At 37.6% G+C, this 22103-nt stretch overlaps 3 protein-coding genes, 1 long non-coding RNA gene and 1 other non-coding gene across 6 annotated transcripts; 2 read left to right on the plus strand and 3 right to left on the minus strand.

Annotated features, from left to right (window-relative positions):
• Nucleotides 1-144: 144 nt before the first annotated feature.
• On the minus strand, nucleotides 145-6754 carry LOC114188199 (callose synthase 11-like). 2 transcript variants are annotated; one of them, XR_003605386.2, is made up of 3 exons: nucleotides 1243-6754; nucleotides 830-1024; nucleotides 145-408 (listed from the first exon to the last, which is right to left on the minus strand). XR_003605386.2 is itself a non-coding variant. In XM_028076758.2 (2 exons), the coding sequence occupies exon 1, from the start codon at nucleotides 6561-6563 to the stop codon at nucleotides 1257-1259; it is 5307 nt and encodes a 1768-aa protein (XP_027932559.2). In that variant the 5' UTR covers nucleotides 6564-6754; the 3' UTR covers nucleotides 755-1024; nucleotides 1243-1256. The 2 variants fall into 2 exon arrangements, 1 of the variants encoding a protein (XP_027932559.2); XM_028076758.2 differs by lacking the exon at nucleotides 145-408 and having other exon boundaries at nucleotides 755-1024.
• LOC114189318 (small nucleolar RNA J33) lies at nucleotides 3541-3619 on the minus strand. Its single transcript, XR_003605622.2, has one exon. It is a non-coding gene; the product is annotated as a small nucleolar RNA J33 (small nucleolar RNA).
• Nucleotides 6755-8126: 1372 nt separating the features above from the next.
• Nucleotides 8127-12275, minus strand: LOC114187431 (putative 2-carboxy-D-arabinitol-1-phosphatase). The gene is made up of 7 exons (XM_028075691.2): nucleotides 12002-12275; nucleotides 11197-11351; nucleotides 10828-10947; nucleotides 10648-10747; nucleotides 10021-10160; nucleotides 9861-9940; nucleotides 8127-8649 (listed from the first exon to the last, which is right to left on the minus strand). Exons 1-7 carry the CDS (start codon nucleotides 12192-12194, stop codon nucleotides 8523-8525), a joined length of 915 nt encoding a protein of 304 aa, XP_027931492.2. The 5' UTR covers nucleotides 12195-12275; the 3' UTR covers nucleotides 8127-8522.
• LOC146885932 (uncharacterized) lies at nucleotides 8565-9456 on the plus strand. Its single transcript, XR_014995593.1, has 2 exons — nucleotides 8565-8683; nucleotides 8863-9456. It is a non-coding gene; the product is annotated as an uncharacterized LOC146885932 (long non-coding RNA).
• Nucleotides 12276-13472: 1197 nt separating the features above from the next.
• Nucleotides 13473-20950, plus strand: LOC114187501 (DNA-directed RNA polymerase II subunit RPB2). Its single transcript, XM_028075764.2, has 25 exons — nucleotides 13473-13865; nucleotides 13957-14178; nucleotides 14292-14582; nucleotides 14682-14879; nucleotides 15293-15357; nucleotides 15447-15533; nucleotides 15613-15733; nucleotides 16069-16113; nucleotides 16193-16330; nucleotides 16429-16501; nucleotides 16714-16790; nucleotides 16885-16992; nucleotides 17075-17191; nucleotides 17650-17805; nucleotides 17887-17991; nucleotides 18096-18221; nucleotides 18306-18383; nucleotides 18496-18591; nucleotides 18676-18791; nucleotides 18876-18945; nucleotides 19053-19106; nucleotides 19184-19327; nucleotides 19534-19833; nucleotides 20137-20559; nucleotides 20648-20950. The coding sequence occupies exons 1-25, from the start codon at nucleotides 13611-13613 to the stop codon at nucleotides 20765-20767; spliced, it is 3585 nt and encodes a 1194-aa protein (XP_027931565.1). The 5' UTR covers nucleotides 13473-13610; the 3' UTR covers nucleotides 20768-20950.
• Nucleotides 20951-22103: the final 1153 nt, after the last annotated feature.

Raw genomic sequence — 22103 nt, forward strand, 5'->3', positions numbered from 1 at the left:
AAAGGGAAAATCTGCCCGATCGCCAGAAGTAATTGAAGAAAAAGTGTAATAAGTTTTCCACTTAAGAGTCTCTCTTAGGTTATTTCCCATTTATATGGTCTAATTGTAAAATTTAAATTTAAAATCAGAACAGTGCTAGATAACTGACAATGTTAAGTCTTAAATATGGTTGATTCAGTGGCAATGTCATGTTCTGTTAGAGTAGGTTGCACTACATATGAACAGGATGTACAGCAAACGATAGACAGGCATAACATCTGATAATCCTCTAATATTAAACTACAGAGACTCAACCTGTGTTGCAGCAAAATTACAAGGCAACAATCCGACCCCTTCCTTAATAGATTGTGTCATGGAGTGTCACCGAAAGAAAACTAAACCTACTTTTACGTTTTCACATAACAATACCTGAAAATAAAAACACCAATTTGAATTAGAAAGAATTAAAAAGAATTCTATGAAGCATAAATATGAGTATTAAGACTATGGTAAAAGATAGTGATACTGATATATCCAACTAAAATAATTAAGATTAACATTAATCTGTATACGTGTCTTTAGGTAATGTGAAAGGCATGTGCATATTTTGTCTAACTTTCACAAATATTTGCGGCATGCAAAAGAAAAAAAACACTTTATAGTAATTAGCAAAGAGAGAACTTGGATGACCCAAAATGAACAACTTTTGACACACTCGATACAATATTGACCTTGTTAAAACAATAAAAACGTGACTCATCAAATATTTAAAGAGTTACATGGATGCAGCTTTAAAATTGTATTGTAATTGAGTCAAGAAACAAGTGTTCTGTTTTTTATGTGTACATACACGACATTATCTGTAGGCATCCATTTGCCACTGCATACAACGAGCTTTGACTTGCCATTAGTGGTTGGTCCTCAATCTTGTGTTAGATAATGGTAAGTTATACGGGTTCACTATCAATGTTGATACTACCACCTGGGAATATACAGAAACACATCTCAGCAACTCGGCATAGTAGCCCTTTTATTTTAGGTCAACCTGCACATGCGTGGAATGCATGGGTTAACTCAATAGCAAACTGTTTCAAGCATCAATTTCCCAATCTCTCTATACATACACCAGAGTAAATTGTAGTTTACTGGGTAAAATTCAGCTTCAGTGTTACTAATTACACAGCAACTACAAACACCCTGGTTTCTTCATATTCAGTACGGACTAAAATATTATAAAGAAAAAGAACATGATGTAAAAGTTACCTCCAATCACCACCTTAAACAGACTTCTTGCCACTAACTATTCGAGATATCTGGAGACCTCTGCTGAAAGCTTCATTAAAGAGAATTCTAGTTTGCATTGATTGGAATCCAGGTAACCATGAGAATATAGCCATTGGAGCCATAACAATTATGCCAAACAACAAATCATATAGACGAGCCAAAGAAACAACAGTCTCCCACACTTTGGTTGTCTGTAGAAATGGCCTAAGCACCTGGGCTATTAAAATCATTCCCCATCCTGTTGGAACGAATGCTAACAAGCTTGATAGGAGATCAACAAATTTTAAATGAGCGAATTCCAGTAGGAGGAAAACTACAAGAACTGTGACTAGGATCACAAGAAGCTGAACTGATCGGTAATATATGTGCTCCTTTGTAGCATATTTATCCCTGGCATATGCTATGGTAATATAAATGGCAACAATCACAACCATGACTATCCAAGACAACAAGTAAACAGCTATACTAGTATTTCCACCTGCAATACCTAGCTGATAAACAATGCCATACTGAAAGAAGAAGAATCGAAGGTCTAAAATGATTTCTAACAGCTTTCCCCATATACCGGTTGTTTTTAAATGATCTTGCTCCTCGTACCACCACGTTTCCCAGCTATATTCTGCCTTTTTGAAGGGCCCACCTGGATACCATATCCAATTCATAAAATCTTCAAAGTCGTATACAGTCTTCAACCAATCAAATCCAGAGGGGTTAAAGACAAAAGGAGACATTATCCATGAAAGGACAAGAAACCAGCATGAGATTGTCATAGCTATGTACACAAAAGTATCCTTAGCCAAGGGACTATGAGCAGCATACACAATTAAAATAACCCCAAGTTCAATACCCTTCACAAAATGGCTTCGAGCATATAGTCTATAGTTCTCAGCAAAACTCTTGTGTGCCACAACAAAACCACGACCAGTGGCTCGGTACTTAGCGCCACCATGAAGTATAGTCCGACCAAAGAAATGTGTGCGAGTTCCCAAAGAGAATGTGTAAAATAGTGATGCAAGCTGCAATTGCATCGTCAAGTAGTCCCAAAGAGCTGAAAGGAAACCGTGCTCCAGAGAGTTTTCAACGATCATTGGGAGTGCAGTGAAAATACCAACCTGGATTGCAAACTGTTGATTTAGAACTGCACCAAGGGCTTCATTGTTTGTTGCATTATCCGAGGCCGCACCCTCAATTCCACTGAGAGCCATATAAAGGCGGCCCCAGAGGAAGGCATAAACCATCAGTACAATAACCATTGAGTTAAAATAAAATCCAATGGTCGTGTAGAACACTGAAAGCATGCGAAAGAAGTCTAATCTATGGCCTAGACGGTACACATCTCGGCTCAGAACCTGCTCACCGTTGCCACTAGAAATCTTAGCCTCAAACATGGATATTTGATTCAAACCAACATCTCTTCCTTTGCCTACCTGTATATATTCGTGGTGTGTAACATTGCCACCTCGCAGGGTACAATTGAAACCAGCAAAAATATCTTCACTGATATTGATCACTCTGGAGGCCTTGCTAACTCCACCACGACCCAAGAACCAGAATCTGTCAAACACATCTGGATGGCCATAGTGCATTCGTACTTTCAAAGGGTTTGCCAGAACACGCTGACCTAGTGTCACAAAGCTTGTCTCTTGAGCTGACATGAACCATGCAAGCGACGAAACTGATCCTGTGAAGACATTTTCTCGGACCCCTAAAATGGTTGGTTTGCTAACACCATAGTTCGTATTGAACTCCTCTAGCAGATTCCGCATTTTGAGAGCTTCCTCAAAATAATTGTCTTGATTCATATCAATGGTCTGAACTGCATCACCCCGTGTAAAGATTATGGCATGATTCTGATTTTCTGGTTTCCCTTCTCCAAGTTTTAAAGGACCGGGCAACCGGATCCGGTAAATCTCAACCTCCCTCTGCAACTGCTGATCATACTTCACAAGAACAGAGTAATATTCAGTTCCCTCCCTCCCTAAAGAAACCTCATCAACATAAGCCACTCTAAGGGCCTCATTATTTTGCATCAAATACAATATTTCATCAGCACGGGGATTCTTGTCTGCCTTGTGGTGCCCATACATTTGGCATGCCACCACATACGAGAATTTCATCAGTGCACTCCCATATTCATGTCCCTTGAATAACGTGGACACACTGCTATCTGCTGGCCTGAGATTTGTCCGTAAAGATGAAGGCCCATTTGCGGATAGGCCATTTAAGCTGTTGTTTTGGTTTGTTGAACTATGTGAAACAGTATGTTCTGATTCATGTCTCACGTCCATTTCAGAGGCGGAGTCAAGGAACGCCAGCATCTTCAGGGCCCGATAATAATACATCATTCCTCTAACTGTGCGAGACAAAGTTTGACCTCTATGAGATACCCAAAGGCGGAGATCCCTGGCCTTTTCTGTAGTCCAGATATCATCCTCATCTTTCAACCCTTCTCTTTGCATCCTTTCCATAAAATTTTTCCATTCATCTTCATAAATCTTTTGCAGATAAAATAAGGTAGTAATACCATCCTCATTCTCCTTTCGGAGAGACTCTTTGCTATACAAAACTTCCTCATCATAATATGGGGTCAAAACACTGAAAGCCATCATTTTCTCAACCAGCGGAGCACGGGGCATGTTCATGAACAAAGAATTGGTAAAGAAGGCAATTCGTCGTCTTGCCTCAATATTCAATGGGACATTGTGCATAGAGTCTCTAGAAGTAAGAATTGTATCCAATCGTCTGAGCTGCTCAGAAAAGACTGCATCTCCAGCATCAGGAAAAGTTATAGCATTCTCAAAGAGCAATCCTTCATTAGTTGTTGAACTTTGTCGTGCCAAACCATCCTGACGTAGCTTTGCCTTTGGGAATTCTCGAACAAATAATTCATACAAAGCTTGCAATATATTTACAGCCTTATTCATGTCTCTATCTGGTTGTATCAAAAGGTGAACAAATTCACTCACCTTAGCATGAATCTGAGGTAGCCGAGACATCTTGAATGATTCTGTTAATTTCCCCATCTGAATGTAGTGGTCTATGACCCTGAATATATTAGTCACAATGTAATACTCTTCTTTTTTAGCTTTAAGAACCATGGGGAACAAATATTTAATGCTGTCATAAGCTTCAATAACCGCACACCTACGATACTCATTCTTGCATATTTTCAACCAAAGAGAAGAATCAGATTCATTTTCTAGCTCTTTAGCTTGACTGACAGCAAGCAGTAGCTCATTGCAAAGAAGGGAACATGGCCATCGAATAACTCTAATATTCCAGCAATTTGGCGGCAGTTTCAAGAGCTCAAGTTCTCGATAGCTGATGATATCTTCCTCCCTAAAAGTTATCATAATCTCATTCCATATTAAGGCAAATCTGGTAGCATCCACTTGGCTTGATTCAATCTTTTTGAAGGGCTGACCAAGTCCGTACCGCAGTTTCAACCTATGGATGGCTTCATAAAGCTTTTTTAACAGTGTAGCTTGTGGAGTTAGCAGTTTCTCCTCTGGCATCAGATTGAATTGCATAGCACTGGCAAAGAACTGAAATCTAAGTCTGAGTTGTGTTATATTCCGAATTTCACCCAAATGCGAGAACAGACCAATTATTGCACCATAAAAGGCAGAGAAAATCGAATACCATATTTGCAAATCCATGAAGTATACGAGCACAACTGGCAACCATAGGAAGACAACTGCTACCCTGTTGGTGTTGTTGAAAAACTCATGCCATTTATAAGGAATGTTCCTAAGATTCAAAAGAGCCTTTGTTGGAGCAACTAGAGGCTTGATCTGAACAAAATAACTGAATGAAAACTTCGAAGCTAATACTGCCACCCAGAATACAGTATACTTAACATTATCTACAAGTGATTGTCTCACACCCCGGCCCACGAAAATCCGAGAATGAAACCACCACGTCAACAAATATACTATACTCCAGTCTGATTCCTCAATGGCGTTCCGCAACCATGGTACCACGAACAGCACCAATGCCAACAACTCGGGAATAAGAAAGAAAAGGACAACTTTAAGAAATGTAATAATCCTCTGATTGGCTGCATCAGACCAGATTGAACTCGAACCCTTCTCGATCCAAATCATTCCATAAAACACCGAAAACAAAACAGTCCACGTTATGGCAACCATGCTCTTCAGCGCCATCCTCACTCCAAGCCAAGTGGTCTCTCTAGTAACCAAGCTATACTGTGTCCCGGCATCAAGCACAGATTGAAGTAACCTCAGAGCACTCCAAGTGATAAACACAGTCAACATCTTCACCTGCACATCCCTTCTCTCCAAGGCCTGCCACGGATAAGTGGTACCCTCCCAAGAGACAATAACCGCTGCCTGAAAGAACAAAATCAGCATCACCCAAAGCCTATCAAAACTCTTGTAAACATTCCAAAACGACCTCTGCTCCACAAAACCAGTCTTGCCTACTCGCTTCTCCTTCGGAGTAGTCCCGAAGAAATTACTCTCAAAATTCAAAGGCCACCCCAGCCTCTTCAAACACCTCCTACTCCAAAAATACTCATTGATGTCATCATAATTTCTCCATGCAGAGTGCGGAGCCTTTCCATTTCTGCTACTATCAACCTCAACCTTAATAGTATTATAAATTGGCATAATTACAGACTTCAAGAACCCTAATTCACCAGAAACCGTAGGCATAAAAGGACGACCAGTATCAGGATCAATGTGTTCATCGATAACATGATTAACTTCCTTCGCCATGAAATGGTAAATATAACATATGCACTCGGGAGTGAAACGAAGGTTACCGGCCTCTCCCCAGACCAGAAGGTACAGCGCAACGTACACCAACTCGCGGCGGAGATCGGTCGGGTCGCGACGGCGCGAGAGCAGCACGTTTGACTTCAGTCCGAGGAACGAGCACCACGCGGAGTAGTTGTGTAGCAGCTTCCGCCGAAAGCGCCGCAGCACGCCGGCGTCGAGCGCGTCGGCGATCGCTGGCGGCGGCTCGAGGCGCATCTGCGAGTTCGCGAGGTGGAGAACCAGGTGCTCCCTCTGGTTTCGAGCGTTGTCTATTTGGAACCCGAACAGCAACCGGAGCCAGTCCAGAAGGTCCATCTCCGGCTCCCACCGCATGAATTGATGCTTCGGGAGGTCTCCGACGGCGCGTAGTGCCGCCGCCGCCGCGCGTACCTCTGGATATCGGAGCGATGGGTGGTCGTTCCAGAGGTCGTGTACGGGAATAATGTTGTAGACAGAGTTTAACGGCGGAAGGTTACTAGTGCCGCCGCGCCCAGCGACCGGACGCTGTCTTAAACTCATGGTGACAGAAGCGGAAATGAAAACGACGGAGTTGAGATTAAACGGTTAGTCACTTACTAAACCGTTTTCAGAGCCATTCAGTTTCTTGAGGTAATCGCGTTTTATTGCTTTGACATCCATTTGCTCTTCAATTTCTCGTTGGGTTTTGCTATGTAAACAACTAGGTTCGGTTTCAGTTTGAGTACACTCCGAGGAGTTGGAGCGTGGAGGGGATGCAAACGAAGACGAGAAAGAACTGAAACTTTTAATCTCACTGTTTCTCTTTTTGGCTCTACGCGATTTGGAGCCGCGTGTGGCGCACGCCCCAATGATAGTGCTTTTAGCGGTGGATTCAAATGTCTGACCCACAGTACTAATGTTATGCATACTATAATATGCAGTTAATTACCATGAAACGACGCGCCTGGGTCTGGTGGGTCCCACACTGCGTTCGGGTCCCTTTTTGTGATGATGAAAAGACGACGGCTGTGATGTGTCCCACGTGGATTTTGAATTTATCTGGATTCTAGTAAAACGACACGGCTCTGAGAATCTCTGCTTGCAACTTTTTTTATTGAGATGCTGGCTAAGAATGTATTACTATTTGTGTTCTGCACACTGGCACGTGCAGCACGTGGACTGCTTTTAGCTCAAATGGATTGTGTTGTGTCCCTTATGCTATTCCCACTTTCTTTCATTTCCTTTATGTCAATCATTTATTACAACTTAGGTCTTAATCAGACTCAAAAGCAATAGAATAACATTTGCCATTTTCTAATTAAGAATCTTGTTTTCATTCTTATTAAGTTTTCTTCTTTTTCTGTAACTCAGGACCTACCACATCTCACTTAATCTAATCATAAGGCAAACAAGTTAAATTATGTACATCTCCCTTATAAGTATCTGAGTCTGAATTTGAAAAATCTTAGCATGCCATATCACACACTATTAATAAGACTTTAAAAAAAATATGCAATCACCAATTATAAAATTAGCAACTATCTTAGAAGTTACTAAACTTGTTACTATATTTACTCTTATAGAATAAATCCAAGCTCTTACGATTAGGGCATAAAAACCAAACAATGATGGTGTTCCATTCCTAGGGCCAAAGTTGCTCTTGTCTCATTCTGGTAATGCGCATAATGCAAATAAGATACTAAGAAACGTTATCTTGAGTTGGCCCACATGCTCCAATTTAAAGTTGCACACATTGAATACCGTTTGATTGAATAACAAACATTACAGCTGCGTACGCAACCATATGATGTATGTAGTCCCCCACATACACATTAATTCAATCTAAAACTAAAACGGCTGTATCTGCTCATTTTACCTTATCCGCACGCCAAAATTAATTAACATCACCACCCATGTTTATTCTTATTCTGCCACCAGATGTTATAAAAAAATAGCTTCAAATCAATTGCAGAAATTCAATCATTGCAAATATCACCCCCATCAATAAATCTTCATTATTAACCCTACTGCAACACAAACATTGCTTGCAGTTCAACATTCATTTTGATCCCCATACAAGATATCTTTATACAACCCAAAACATAAATCTTCATGCAAAATATATTATAGAGCATTAAACAGTACTCCTCGTAAAAAATGATGAGTTCCCTAGATTTGCACATCGTGACATCAGATAATATTTATTGAAAAATGAGGAGATTGAATAGACTCCATACATACAACGAAGGTTGGAAATCGCGTAATTAGTTTTCTCAAATTATACTTCAAGTTCCATTCCTATATGTCTATATATCAAAGGGAGAGAGGGCTGTGTGAAAATTCAAACCCCCTACTATAAAATCAACCTGCTTTCTGGTTGGATCCACCCACTTGCCAAAGATTCGGAATTTCAGATAATTAAAACTAAAAATTCCACATCAGATCTTCACTGTTGTTGTTCCATGGTACATTCCAGTTACCGATAAAAATGGCAAGTGTTGTTTTCGCATGTAGGTTGAACTAACCAGGATAGACATGATCACTGTACATGTGAGCTGTCATATTTAAACCCTTAAGCATTGCTTCTCCTCTGACATTGAAGTTGAAGACACATAATCCGCCATTGTTGATATCAATTGAACGAAACCTGAACATTATGAGCAATGTTAATATTTTCTAAGGTATGGTTAATATCTTTTATCGCCTATTACATTTATGATTTTCTGTTTTATGTTGCTTCTGTTTTCCTTTTTTTATGGGTTGAATATTTCTAAATTTCAATACCTCTCTTTTGTAAAGATGCAAAAAACTCTCATTCTCATACTTTCAATAAAGTATTTCTTTTCTAACTTTCTCTCAGTTGTGTTTTATCAAACACCAACAGTCATGCCCGTGAACTAAAGCAGGAAGCAATGAACCAAGACAAGAACACCTGGACAAAATGTAAATAAAGAGTAGCACACCTTAATGTGACTCAAGTTTTTGAAGGAAACTGCAATACCCCAGCATGAAAGAAGGGACACATGAGACACCAGGATAGAGCATGGAGCAATGACAAACGTTGATGACCATGGTAAAATCACACGACGAAAGCAAGACTAATAAAATGACTGGTAAGAAAGCTTGTGGTTGATGGAATGTATATGACAGGGAGATTGGAAAACTTGTCTGAAAAGAAAGTTATACAAGACTGGTATTGCCCCGGTGGAAAAATAGTGTTTGCAAAAAAAGAATGTATAATACAACTTGATGAAGGGTTTGAACCTCAAAATGTCTTATGTGTGCCAAAGTTCAAATGCAACCTGATGTATGTGTCACAGTTAACAGATGAAGCACAATGTTTGACAATGTTTACTGATAAACTGCATTTTGCACAGGTCCTCTTTTGGAGGATGATGATTAGAGTGTGTGAATGAAAATATGAGTTCTATGTATATTGTGGCCAACAGCAATACCATAATAAAATTACCAATGAACTCATCAAGCCTAACGAAAGTCATCAAAACAGAAAGCTTAACTAGAAGAATAGCCGGTAAAATCAAAATCATGAGTACTTTTTTATATTTCATAATCAACACTTGACATATCAAGCAAGCTATACATGGCTGAGAATTAATGTCAACACAGTATTGACAGTGAATAGATTTTTATATTGCCATCAAATCACTGACCATTGTTATGTATAGTAAGTTTGTTGACTTTTATAATAGTTATGTAAAAGTCATACTGAAGATTTTTTTTTATTGGTTAATAACTAGTAACAATGCATGTTAATGGAACTAAATTAGAATCAAAGTACATTTTTTACTAAATGGGTCCAAAATCAGTTTAAATATTTAATTGCTTAGCCAACATTACCTCTCTGGGGTAAGGCCTAAAGCAGTGCAGATTAATGCCCTCAATATAGATTTGTGAGTCACAACCAGAAAACTTTCACCCTGAGGAATAAGATAAATATTGTACTTCACTTCCAAATCATTACTAGCCAAACTATGTATCAGCTGCAAAGAAATCTTACAGGCGACAACAACATTTCCTTCCAACAATCTCTCGCAGTTATCCAGAGATCTCGTGCAGGATATCTACCATTCATGACGAAATTGGCTGGATCTTCTCTCCAAATTGTATACTCTTTGGGATATATTCGCTTAGCATCCACTGCCTCCAAATGAGGAACATACTGATTTAGTTTAATTATAAAGAATGGTGGGAAAGATACAAATAGAAACATGATGTAAAATAAAAACAATTTCAAAACTCGGTAGCATTAACTTTGACAAGTGCAAAGTTATTTTTCCTATAGAAAGAAACAAAAATTAACAGCAAATAATAATTATAGTGATCAACTGAAGCATCTCAAGTTCTAAACAGTCAACGTTGATATGAGAAATGCAATGTGAAATATAGATTTTACTCCTTTAAATTGAAATGTGTAAAATGAATAGTAAAGGTGCATCCACTTTTGATTTAAAGTGGCTTAAGTTTATGTAGGACTTCAATTTAGATCAAGGATAGATATACCAATATTTTTACTTTCTCATTGCTTTAGACATGCCAAATCCATGTCCCTATAATATATATTAGATCCACAAAATATTAAAAGATACTTTATTAGAATTTTCAAGTTGAGCCGAGGCAGTCTCACCATTTGTCATGCCTTCAAGGTGATATAGAGGTATCTCTCGGAGAGAATCAAGATAAACCAATGGCTTTTCCCTGCCTCGCCATACAATTTCAGCAGTTTGCTACATCAAACAACCCAAACCATTTTAATAAAATGATGAGCGGTATTAGCCAGCAACATTAAAATTTTACTGGCGCCAACCTTGGCACGAGAGATTGGACTTGCAAAACACTGGTCAAAGTATATATTTTCCAAGGCTTTCTTGCACCTTTCTGCTTGCTCTTTTCCAACTTCAGTTAATACAGACAAATCTGAGCTTCCCTGAGCACATATAATCAATTTAATGACAGTGGATAGCAGATGCAATAAATGATGTTGAATGCAAACATCTAAACAACAAACAAAAACTTCAGTCCTATGAAACAAGGAGCTCTCAGCACCAGTTTAATGACCAACAAGGCATTTCAGAATGAGAACATAAAAGAGAGAATAATCACCCATGCATTTACAAACCAAGCCCACCATTCCCCCAAACCTCAAAAGCAAATGAATTAAAAGTAGAATGCGAACCTGAATCCTACTTTCTGCATTCCAAGTGCTAAGACCGTGCCTTAAAAGAATCACTTTCTTTGGTGAAGAGATTAACTCATTCGTTAGTGATGTTGTTGCTTTTTCGAAATCATATGCACCACCAGTTACAGAAGAATCAATTGTCGGAAGTTTATCTGCACGAAGGCAGCAGAAAATCAACTCTAATCAAGTTGGAGTAAATGTCTAGAAAGCTTTCTGGGGATATTTTAGCCACACACTTGATATCCAAGAGAGTTATTGAAAGTTACATCTAGAATTTTTTTTACTCTTGATACCAAGTTCCAAGGAAGGATAATTTAGAAGAAAGGTTTATTTTTTTAAATAATTAATAGATTAAATGTCATTAACTTACTTTCTTAATGAACATAAAGTTAGTTAAATATTCTAACATTTGGGTGGTAAGACTACAAACTAATAACATAATCATTCTGCACATTCCCCTCGTAATAGTTCCCCGTGCCTCTCCTTCACCCTCTTATGCCTCACACTGCTAAGATTCTCAAGATGGCATGAGCCATTGAGTTATAGGCAAAGCAAATCCAACTTGTAGAAATACAGAGAGAATAACTAAGCGAACGCCCCTCTTCCTCTTCCTAACCGCGTCCTATCATATAATAGAAATGTGAGAAACACCCAATTTCACAAAAAGAGGCAAAACTGAACTGAACCCGTTATACATTAGCAAGTATAAAACTTGGCAAAGACCCGCCATTCTGTTTGGTGGGTTTTGATGTATTAGTACGTGGACACATTATAAGAAGTTGAAAACTCATAATTCCTTCACCTGGGGTAAGCTCTGAAGTAGTGGTAGTAGTAGTAGAAGATGAAACTGAGGAGCGAATTCGGGTAAGAGGAAGAGCACGTGACGAAGTCCGAAGGTGAGGGAGAAGTGGCCATGGACATGGGCTAAGGAAGGAAATAGAATTGGAAGGTGAGCACAAATGTGTGGTCAAGAAGATAATCCCTGAAGTACCCATTTTCCCTTAACTGACACAACACAAAGCAGGGAACGGTATATAGTGTGAGTAGGAGTTTGAGGTTGTGGTTGTGGTTTTCTTTAGTGGAGATACTATTGTAAATAAATCATGCAGTTCCACTCTATTCTCCTCCTATACTCCTTCAATTCAAGGTGTTAAAGGATTCGGCTTGGTTATTGCTTAAGCCACCCCCAACAATTACTAATTGTACTCCCACAGTAAGAGAAAAATATTAAACCATCTTTCATCGTCGTGACAGGAAATCTCATTTTAAAATTTCCGAAAAACTTATTTCATAAAATTTTCTAAACATAGAATTGAAGTCAGCCAACCATTTTGAAAATTTAGAGGTGCATGAAGAAACTGTAGGAGTGCAGGAAGTAAAAACTAAGACTCGGCTTAAATGCACTATCTTTGGACTCAGGCCATCAATTTCCGGCCCATATGCGTCGTGATAGAGCTGTCAAAGTAGATTGGAACCCGCGAGCCAATCCAGCTCATCACGAGTTTGAGTTGAAATTTTTTTACAAATTTTAATACGCAAATAAAAGGGTCACACAAGTATTTTTTTTATTAAGTTGAGCTTTACATTTGGATCATGTTAAGTTTTTTTTAGCCAACACATAAATAATTTGTATCTTTTTTATTTTGGTTTGTATTTTGATTGTATTAAAGTTTATTTAGATTTTAATTATAATTATAATTTTATTTTGACTAAAAAAATAAAAAAATTGTATTTTTTTTAATTAAGTGAATCCGTGAGCCAACCTGTTTAACCCGTCAATCCGTAGTGGGTCAGGTCGGATTCAAATTTTGTTGACTCGCTAAAAAGTGAGCCAAGTTGGATTGGCTCACTAAATTATCAACTTCTTGATAAGTTGAACCGGGTCAGCCGGATTACCCATTTTTATAGCTCTATTTTTGTTTTGAATTCTCTTTTTTGTGGTTGATGATATAAATTTTATTTAAAGAAAATAGGTCCACAATAATCTAATAATATGCATGCAACCAGTGTCATTCATGGGTTGGATTGAAGTGATGTTGGACATGGTATTACTAGACTTTTACTATAATATAAAACTTATTTGAATTTAATTTTTTTAGAAAAACTGAATTTGTTTAGATAATTTTGTTATGATTTATTTGAATTACATTTTAAAATTAATTTTGTATTTGAGTACATTTTAAAAGTTATTTTTAAGTAATTTTATTAAAAAAAAAAAAAATCTTTTAGCCGCTCCTCTCCCTTATATAAGACCACACCCTACCCTTTTTCTCGTTTGTTCAACCCAAATCCCCTCAGCTAGGGCTTTCACTCTCCGCTTCTTTCATTCTCTTTGATTCCAACGAAAAAAACGAAACTTCAAAAGCTTAATTAAACGTTAATCTTTGGAGAGTGAGTGACAGAGAAGAAACATGGATTTGGAAGAGGAACAAGAGTACGATCAGCAAATGATGGAGGAAGACGACGACGAAGACGATATCACGCAAGAGGATGCGTGGGCTGTCATCTCCGCCTACTTCGAAGAGAAAGGCCTCGTTCGTCAGCAACTCGATTCCTTCGACGAGTTCATCCAAAACACTATGCAGGAAATCGTCGACGAATCCGCCGACATAGAAATTCGACCCGAGTCGCAGCATAATCCCGGTCACCAATCTGATTTCGCCGAGGTACCTTTAGTTCTGTTTTACCTTCCTACTGCTGTTCTCTCTTATACTCTGTACTGTTTTTAGGTTAACGAGTTGGTTGCGTTTTTCGCAGACTATTTACAGAATCAGCTTCGGCCAGATTTACTTGAGTAAGCCCATGATGACGGAGTCTGATGGAGAAACCGCTACGTTGTTTCCCAAGGCTGCTAGGTTAAGGAACCTCACCTATTCAGCTCCTTTGTATGTTGATGTTTCCAAAAGGGTCATCAAGAAGGGGCACGATGGTGAAGAAGTCACCGAGACTCAAGATTTCACTAAAGTTTTCATTGGCAAGGTGTGTCTCTTGATTGTTCTTGATAAGGCTAAGTTTAATTTTGTTATCGATTCTTAAACCCGATGACTAACTAATTAGTGATTGCTCTTGTTTTTTGTTGCTGTTATTTGTAGGTTCCTATAATGCTTCGGTCTAGTTATTGCACGTTGTACCAGAATTCGGAGAAGGATTTGACTGAACTTGGAGAGTGTCCATATGATCAAGGCGGGTATTTCATTATTAATGGGAGTGAGAAGGTTCTGATTGCTCAGGAGAAGATGAGCACCAACCATGTCTATGTTTTCAAGAAGAGGCAGCCCAACAAGTATGCCTATGTGGCTGAAGTTAGGTCAATGGCCGAGTCTCAGAACAGACCGCCCAGTACTATGTTTGTGCGGATGCTCTCTCGGACTAGTTCCAAAGGGGTAAAATGCTAATTCTGCAACGTGGCTTTCCTTGGGGCAAGTTGTTTTTCATGGTTATATGTTGCATGCAATGTCTAAGTTTATGATTTCCTCCTTCAGGGTTCTTCAGGACAATATATACGTGCCACACTTCCTTATATTCGAACTGAAATTCCCATCATTATTGTGTTTCGAGCGTTGGGGTTTGTTGCTGACAAAGATATACTTGAACATATATGCTACGATTTCTCAGATACTCAAATGATGGAGTTGCTTCGTCCTTCCCTAGAAGAAGCGTTTGTTATTCAAAATCAACAAGTGGGTTATGCTAATTTTGTATATTACATGATTGCAGCCACCGTGATCCTGGAATTTATAATATTTTTTATGAGAGCATTTTACTATCTCCCAGCCCATTTCAGAGTCTGACTTGTTTACTTGCTCGGGCTCAAATTATACGGCTTTTCTTCTTTTTCACTTTTTGTCATCCAATTTGGTGGAGCCTTCTGTTTCCATATTCTACCATAAATTTCTCCCTTTTATATATGTTACATTATTTTTTTTTCTTACTGTACTCAATTTCATATTCTGTCATCTATTTTGCAGTAGAATGTTTATTTCTTTTTAATTTCAGATATTTCAAACTTTTGTTATTAGTGAAATATGGTGTGAATCGATAAGTTTGTTAATTATACTCTATGCACTTAGATTTAACTCAATCTCAACTGCAGGTTGCACTTGACTATATTGGGAAAAGAGGTGCAACTGTTGGTGTAACCAAGGAAAAGAGAATTAAGTGAGTTGAATTAGATTTCTATAAAACATGAGGATGATCTGTGTTCAACCTTTATTGAGTTAGGGTTACACTTGTATCATAATCTGCAGGTATGCTAAGGAGATCCTCCAAAAGGAGATGCTCCCTCATGTGGGTGTTGGAGAGTATTGTGAGACCAAGAAAGCATACTATTTTGGGTTAGTTTACTTTTTTTAGATCCTATGTTTTCTTGCTGATGACTTAGTAAGTAATTATTATATTATCATTGTCCCACAGTTATATCATTCACCGGCTACTTCTTTGTGCACTTGGGCGGAGGGCTGAGGATGATAGGGATCATTACGGCAACAAAAGGCTGGATCTGGCTGGCCCTCTACTTGGGGGTCTTTTTAGAATGGTTTGTATCTCTAAACATTTATATAATTGATACTAATTGTAAAAGAGGCACTTGTTGCCTTGCCTTTGTAGTTGTGTGTTTTTTTTTAATTAGATGTGAAAATTGGTGAAGAGATGTAAATAACTACCATGATTAATAGGAACATTTTATAATGATTGGTGTAGTTGAAGGTTAGGTTTTAGAAATAAATTGTTGGATAAACTTGTCCAAAAGATGTGTACATGGATACATATCCCCTTTATTATTAGTTTAGATTACCTAATTTTGTATGTCCTTTTACGTAGTTAGTAACTTTCTAATTAGTCAATTACAGGCTACTGTAACTTGTGATGCAGTTATTCAGAAAGCTAACGAGAGATGTCAGGGGATATGTACAGAAGGTTTGTGCCGACTTCAAGTTACATCTATTGCTGCAGTCATTTTGCGTTGGCTAAATCCTTGTACCCTGTGAATGTGTAGTGTGTTGATAATGGGAAAGATGTTAATCTACAATTTGCTATCAAAGCAAAAACCATCACAAGTGGACTTAAATACTCACTAGCTACCGGTAATTGGGGACAAGCAAATGCGGCAGGGACCAGAGCGGGAGTTTCACAGGTATGAATATAAATTATTGCATTATGATTGAAGAAAAAACTTTTTGCTATATCTTCCATAGAAGAAATGTGGCAGATCATTTTGATATTGTGCTTCAGGTGCTGAATCGTTTAACTTTTGCGTCAACTTTATCTCACTTGCGAAGACTAAATTCCCCAATAGGACGTGAAGGTAAAATTCCATGGCTATTCAAGCATTATCCATTCTTCAATCTTACCCTCCCCACTTGTACATTGCTTGCATAAGTTAATATCTTTAAGGCAATATGGTGATGTATTCTCAGTTATTTATTTATATTCACTCAGGTTATGCAATGTTGCAATATTGTTTATTTGTCTAAGTTGTAATTTTTAACGTTTTCTTCCTTCCCCATTTTATTCCAGGGAAGTTAGCTAAACCAAGACAGCTGCATAATTCTCAATGGGGAATGATGTGTCCAGCAGAAACACCTGAAGGACAAGTGTGTATTTTGCTTTCCAAGCACTCTGCTATTAGTACTTGTTAAGAACTTGTCTTTCTCTATGGTACTTATGAGTGTGATTGGGCTTATATAGGCTTGTGGACTTGTGAAGAATCTGGCATTGATGGTCTACATAACAGTTGGTTCAGCAGCATATCCTATTCTGGAGTTTTTGGAAGAATGGGGCACTGAGAATTTTGAGGTTAATGGCTTTCCTGTTAAGTTATCTTGTTTCCCTATATGATATCCATCTTTAAGTTTGTGTTCATTTTCTTTCCACATAGGAAATTTCTCCTGCTGTGATTCCCCAAGCTACTAAGATTTTTGTAAACGGTTGCTGGATGGGTATCCATCGTGACCCTGATATGTTGGTGAGAACTTTGAGGAAGTTGAGACGTCGGGTAACTATCATTTTGCTTTTTGATTTTGTTTGAGAACCAATTCTTTTATTGTTTGAATGAATCTGTCAGTAAACGGCCAATGGTAGATATCTCTCATATAGGGATGAATCACTTGACAGATGAGATAAATGATGATGGTGGTTGATATGAAAATCCAGAAGCATTATTTTCCATTTTACTATAATTGTGGCACTGCAATTTGTTACTAACAACACCAGATCTGCCTGCTTGTTATGAAATCCCACACATGTTTAAGGTTATTCATATTATATGATTTTGGAGACCATAGGATGGGTCAATTTTCAAATATATGCTTTCTTGATAACCTCATTATAGAGCCATCTGAATAGTCATTGTTTATTATCTTTTGGGATTTGATTGGTTCAAGTTGGTTAGATGTAATGTTGTTTTGATTATGGTGCAGTTTCAATGCCTGATGGGCTCTTCATGTGATGTAGGTTGATGTTAATACTGAAGTTGGGGTTGTCAGAGATATTCGTCTTAAAGAATTGCGAATATATACTGATTATGGTCGCTGCAGTCGTCCTTTATTCATTGTGGATAAGCAAAGGCTTCTCATAAAGAAGAGGGACATTCATGCTTTACAACAGAGGGTGAGACAGTAGTAACTATAGTTTCTCTTAGGAGCTGGTATTGTTTAAGTAATTGCTTGACTTGCTCTTCAATTGGTTCAGGAATCCCCTGAAGATGGTGGATGGCATGACCTAGTGTCCAAGGGCTTTATAGAATATATTGACACAGAAGAAGAAGAGACTACAATGATTTCCATGACAATTAATGTTAGTACTATAATTCTTGTTTTGAAAAGTATACCCTTTATATACCTCAATGAAAATAAAAGGTTATAAAGCAACGGAAATTGATTCTTGAATAAATGTTACAGGATCTTGTTCAAGCTAGGCTCAACCCAGAAGAGGCATATTCTGATACATACACTCATTGTGAAATCCACCCATCTCTGATTTTGGGTGTGTGTGCCTCTATCATACCATTTCCCGATCACAATCAGGTAAATATGGTGGTCTTGCTTTTTTGTACTCATTCTGATTAATAGACCCTATTCATCTCATTTACCTTTGCTTGGTGTAATCAGTCCCCACGTAATACTTATCAGTCTGCAATGGGAAAACAAGCAATGGGAATATATGTTACCAACTACCAGTTTCGAATGGTACTTCTGTTATTAATGTTTGCTTTTTTGTTATTAATGTGTGCTTGCTTTTCTGTTTGTGTATTTGACTTGACACTGGATTTGACTTTATGGTTTTTTCTCCATTATGTAGGATACCTTGGCCTATGTTTTATATTATCCACAAAAGCCACTTGTCACTACAAGAGCGATGGAACATCTTCATTTCCGCCAACTCCCTGCTGGAATTGTAAATTCTTGCTTCTTTATTTATATCTTCTATCATTATGTGGATAATTAAAACATTCTAACATATTTATGCTTTGTGTATTAGAATGCCATTGTGGCCATTTCCTGTTATTCTGGTTACAATCAAGAAGATTCTGTCATCATGAACCAATCATCAATAGACCGTGGGTTCTTTCGATCTCTTTTTTTCCGATCATATAGGTATGTTTGTTGCCCATAATTTAGACATTTTTTCCATTTATGTGTTTCTGGATTTATGATACGCTGCATTCCTCACTTTTATAGAGATGAAGAGAAGAAGATGGGAACCCTAGTCAAAGAAGACTTTGGCCGACCAGATAGAACTAGCACCATGGTTAGAAATTTTGCCTTGGTGGAGAATGATTCTTCTCGTTTTGCAGTTTTTATTTGACAAAAGATATTGGTTATTTTTGTGGTTTCTTACCAAGTTTCATTTCGCAGGGCATGAGACATGGTTCTTATGATAAGCTGGATGATGATGGTCTTGCACCACCAGTAAGCATATCTAAGTTTATGCTTTGTTGCCTGTCCCCAAGATATTTAACAAGAACTAATTTATTGTTACGAAACAGGGCACACGAGTATCTGGTGAGGATGTTATTATTGGGAAAACCACCCCAATATCTCAGGAAGAGGCACAGGGGCAGGCTTTACGTTACACGAGGCGTGATCACAGCATAAGCTTACGTCACAGTGAAACTGGAATGGTTGATCAAGTATGTTTATCGTATCCATATAATTTAGTGTGCTACATGTTGAGTTGTGTGAATGCTTAACGATTGGAGGTTTTAAATTTTAATTACTGAAAAATTAGGAGTTGTTATGCCAAAATCCGGAGATTTGAGCATTTTTTTTTCATTGGTGGATTTTTGTTTTTTTTTTTCTTTCATTGGTGGATGATAATATTTTTCCTATTTTGTAGGTTCTGCTGACTACAAATGCTGATGGATTGAGATTTGTGAAAGTAAGAGTGAGATCTGTTCGCATACCACAGATTGGTGACAAATTCAGTAGTAGACATGGTCAGAAGGGGACAGTTGGTATGACTTATACACAAGAGGACATGCCCTGGACTGTGGAAGGCATCACCCCTGATATTATTGTCAATCCACATGCTATTCCATCCCGAATGACAATTGGTCAGCTTATTGAGTGTATCATGGGTAAGGTGGCCGCTCACATGGGAAAGGAAGGAGATGCAACTCCTTTTACAGATGTTACTGTAAGTAGCATTCTTCCATCCAATTTTCTCTCGTCTAACAATTAATACTTGCTAGAAATTGGAAGTGCTCTCATAAGTAAGCTCCTTCCAGTTGCTCCTATCCGATCTTGTAACCGATCCATTTACACCATAATAACTTTATGACTGTTTTTTATTTGTGGTATGTATTGTGAGTAAGCTGTCATACATGAAGAGCATTCTGCTCAGAATCAAGCAATTTGCCATTCAGTATTTAACTATGTACTAAATGTGATTGATATATATTGTCTATGTTTAAATTTGATCTTTACTACTGTAACTCAGGTGGACAATATCAGCAAAGCTCTGCACAAATGTGGGTACCAAATGCGTGGTTTTGAGACTATGTACAATGGTCATACAGGGAGACGTCTGAGTGCAATGATTTTCCTTGGTCCTACATATTACCAAAGACTGAAGCATATGGTTGATGACAAGATCCATTCTCGTGGACGTGGTCCTGTGCAGATCCTCACAAGGCAACCTGCTGAGGGACGCTCACGCGATGGAGGTCTCCGATTTGGAGAGATGGAACGAGACTGCATGATTGCTCATGGAGCTGCTCATTTCCTAAAGGAGAGATTGTTTGATCAAAGTGATGCATACAGGGTCCATGTGTGTGAGCGCTGTGGGTTGATAGCCATTGCAAATCTCAAGAAGAATTCTTTCGAGTGCAGGGGGTGCAAGAACAAAACGGACATTGTTCAGGTGAATGATCATTATCTTATCTGTTACTACAGTCAAAGTCCAAGGTTTTCCTTGTGCTGAATTCTTTGCCTTTCTATTGTCCATACAGGTTTACATCCCTTACGCATGTAAGTTGCTTTTCCAAGAGTTAATGGCCATGGCCATAGCGCCAAGAATGCTTACGAAGGAGATCAAATCTACAAAAGACCAAAAGAAGAAAGGAGCCTGATTAACATGTTTAGCATGAGCCACTACTATTATATCCTCACTTGAACATCTCTAGAATATGGAACACGTTCATGATTTCTGAATATACCAATTTTATTTTATTCCATTTTCCAAATCTGAAATTAGAGAGATCTTTCAATGTTGGATTCTTCAATTCATTGATTAGTGTGTTTTTTATTTACCATTTTTGCTTTATATAAAGCTCAATTCTTGTACCATTTTGACCAACATCGTTTAGATACATAAGTTACGTTTTGTATCAAATTATTTGTTATTTTATTTTCTGTTAAAAGTCAAGTATCAGTTGCTTATGAGCTCACATGAGTTTTCAATGTACCAATAGACATCCATTGCAAGTTAGGGTTTTATAACGATATTTGTTCGATAAAAAGATCATTTGAGTTCTTTTAAATTTCAAATTCAGTCATCCTAAAAGTAATAAACATTTCTTATGCATATTTCTATACTTACTTTTATATCTGCTGGTTACTTCTCTCGGTACTAGTTATGTCTATCAACTCATATCCTTGTCCGCTATATATAAACAATTTTATTTTTTTCTTAAATATTCAAATTTCTGATGAAATTTAAGCAAATCATGGTATTTTTTTATGCGACCATGAGCATGGTTTGCAAACATGTTTCTGGTGCTGCTGGTTACTTACCATGATGGGTTTCTCTTGGTTTTTCCACATTAGTAAGTGGTGCAAGTAAAGAACACATTTTTATCATGGCTTCCAGACTTTCGTTGAAACTTTTAAGATAAAAATAAGTTTTTTAATCTTTATTGGGGATAAGATCACTTCTTCACTTTATTCCGTGAAATCACACATCGGAATCATTTCCATATCTTTATTGATCTGCCTTTCTTTTCATGCTAAACAGATACGTTAGATCACATTATTTTATTTTGTTTTGTTGGCAGGTTCAAACTCCTTAAATTAATTTATTACTTGAACCATATCTTAATAATTTACCTACTCAATATTTAACTTAATTACTCTTTAAAAATTTAAATCATGCATAATTTAAAAAATAAAATTGAGACTTTCAGATCTTGGGTTGAATAACTCTTTACATTCCTTTTTCATTCTCTCATTAAGCCCTAAATAAAAAATCCTATTAATTTATAACATAACATTCTATATTCTCACTGTAAACATTCTATGAAAAAAATTCAGATAAACAAAGGGGCAAAGTTGGCACTTAGTTCGAACTAAATTCAGGTAAACAAAGATTTAATTTAGCATACTTAAAAAATATTAATTCAAAATTACCTTTTAACGAAAATAATCCAAAATTAAGTTTATTTTGTTAAAACTAACTAGAGAAATTTC

Source organism: Vigna unguiculata, chromosome 6 (genome assembly GCF_037176805.1).
Source record: "Vigna unguiculata cultivar grain cowpea cultivar isolate G323 ecotype 2 chromosome 6, ASM3717680v1, whole genome shotgun sequence".
Classification (NCBI taxonomy): Eukaryota; Viridiplantae; Streptophyta; class Magnoliopsida; order Fabales; family Fabaceae; genus Vigna; species Vigna unguiculata.

Bases quoted from the DNA above. Each gene is read 5' to 3' on its own strand.
- LOC114188199 (XM_028076758.2), bottom strand. From the start codon at position 6,563: ATGAGTTTAAGACAGCGTCCGGTCGCTGGGCGCGGCGGCACTAGTAAC.
- LOC114187431 (XM_028075691.2), bottom strand. From the start codon at position 12,194: ATGGGTACTTCAGGGATTATCTTCTTGACCACACATTTGTGCTCACCT. The intron at 9,941-10,020 runs GTAAGATTTCTT...CTTATTCCTCAG, and splicing joins AGGAAATGTTGTTGTCGCCT to GGTGAAAGTTTTCTGGTTGT. The intron at 8,650-9,860 runs GTAATGTTGGCT...CATAATGTTCAG, and splicing joins TTAGGCCTTACCCCAGAGAG to GTTTCGTTCAATTGATATCA.
- LOC114187501 (XM_028075764.2), top strand. From the start codon at position 13,611: ATGGATTTGGAAGAGGAACAAGAGTACGATCAGCAAATGATGGAGGAA. The intron at 14,179-14,291 runs GTGTGTCTCTTG...TGTTATTTGTAG, and splicing joins CTAAAGTTTTCATTGGCAAG to GTTCCTATAATGCTTCGGTC. The intron at 18,592-18,675 runs GTAAATTCTTGC...TTTGTGTATTAG, and splicing joins GCCAACTCCCTGCTGGAATT to AATGCCATTGTGGCCATTTC.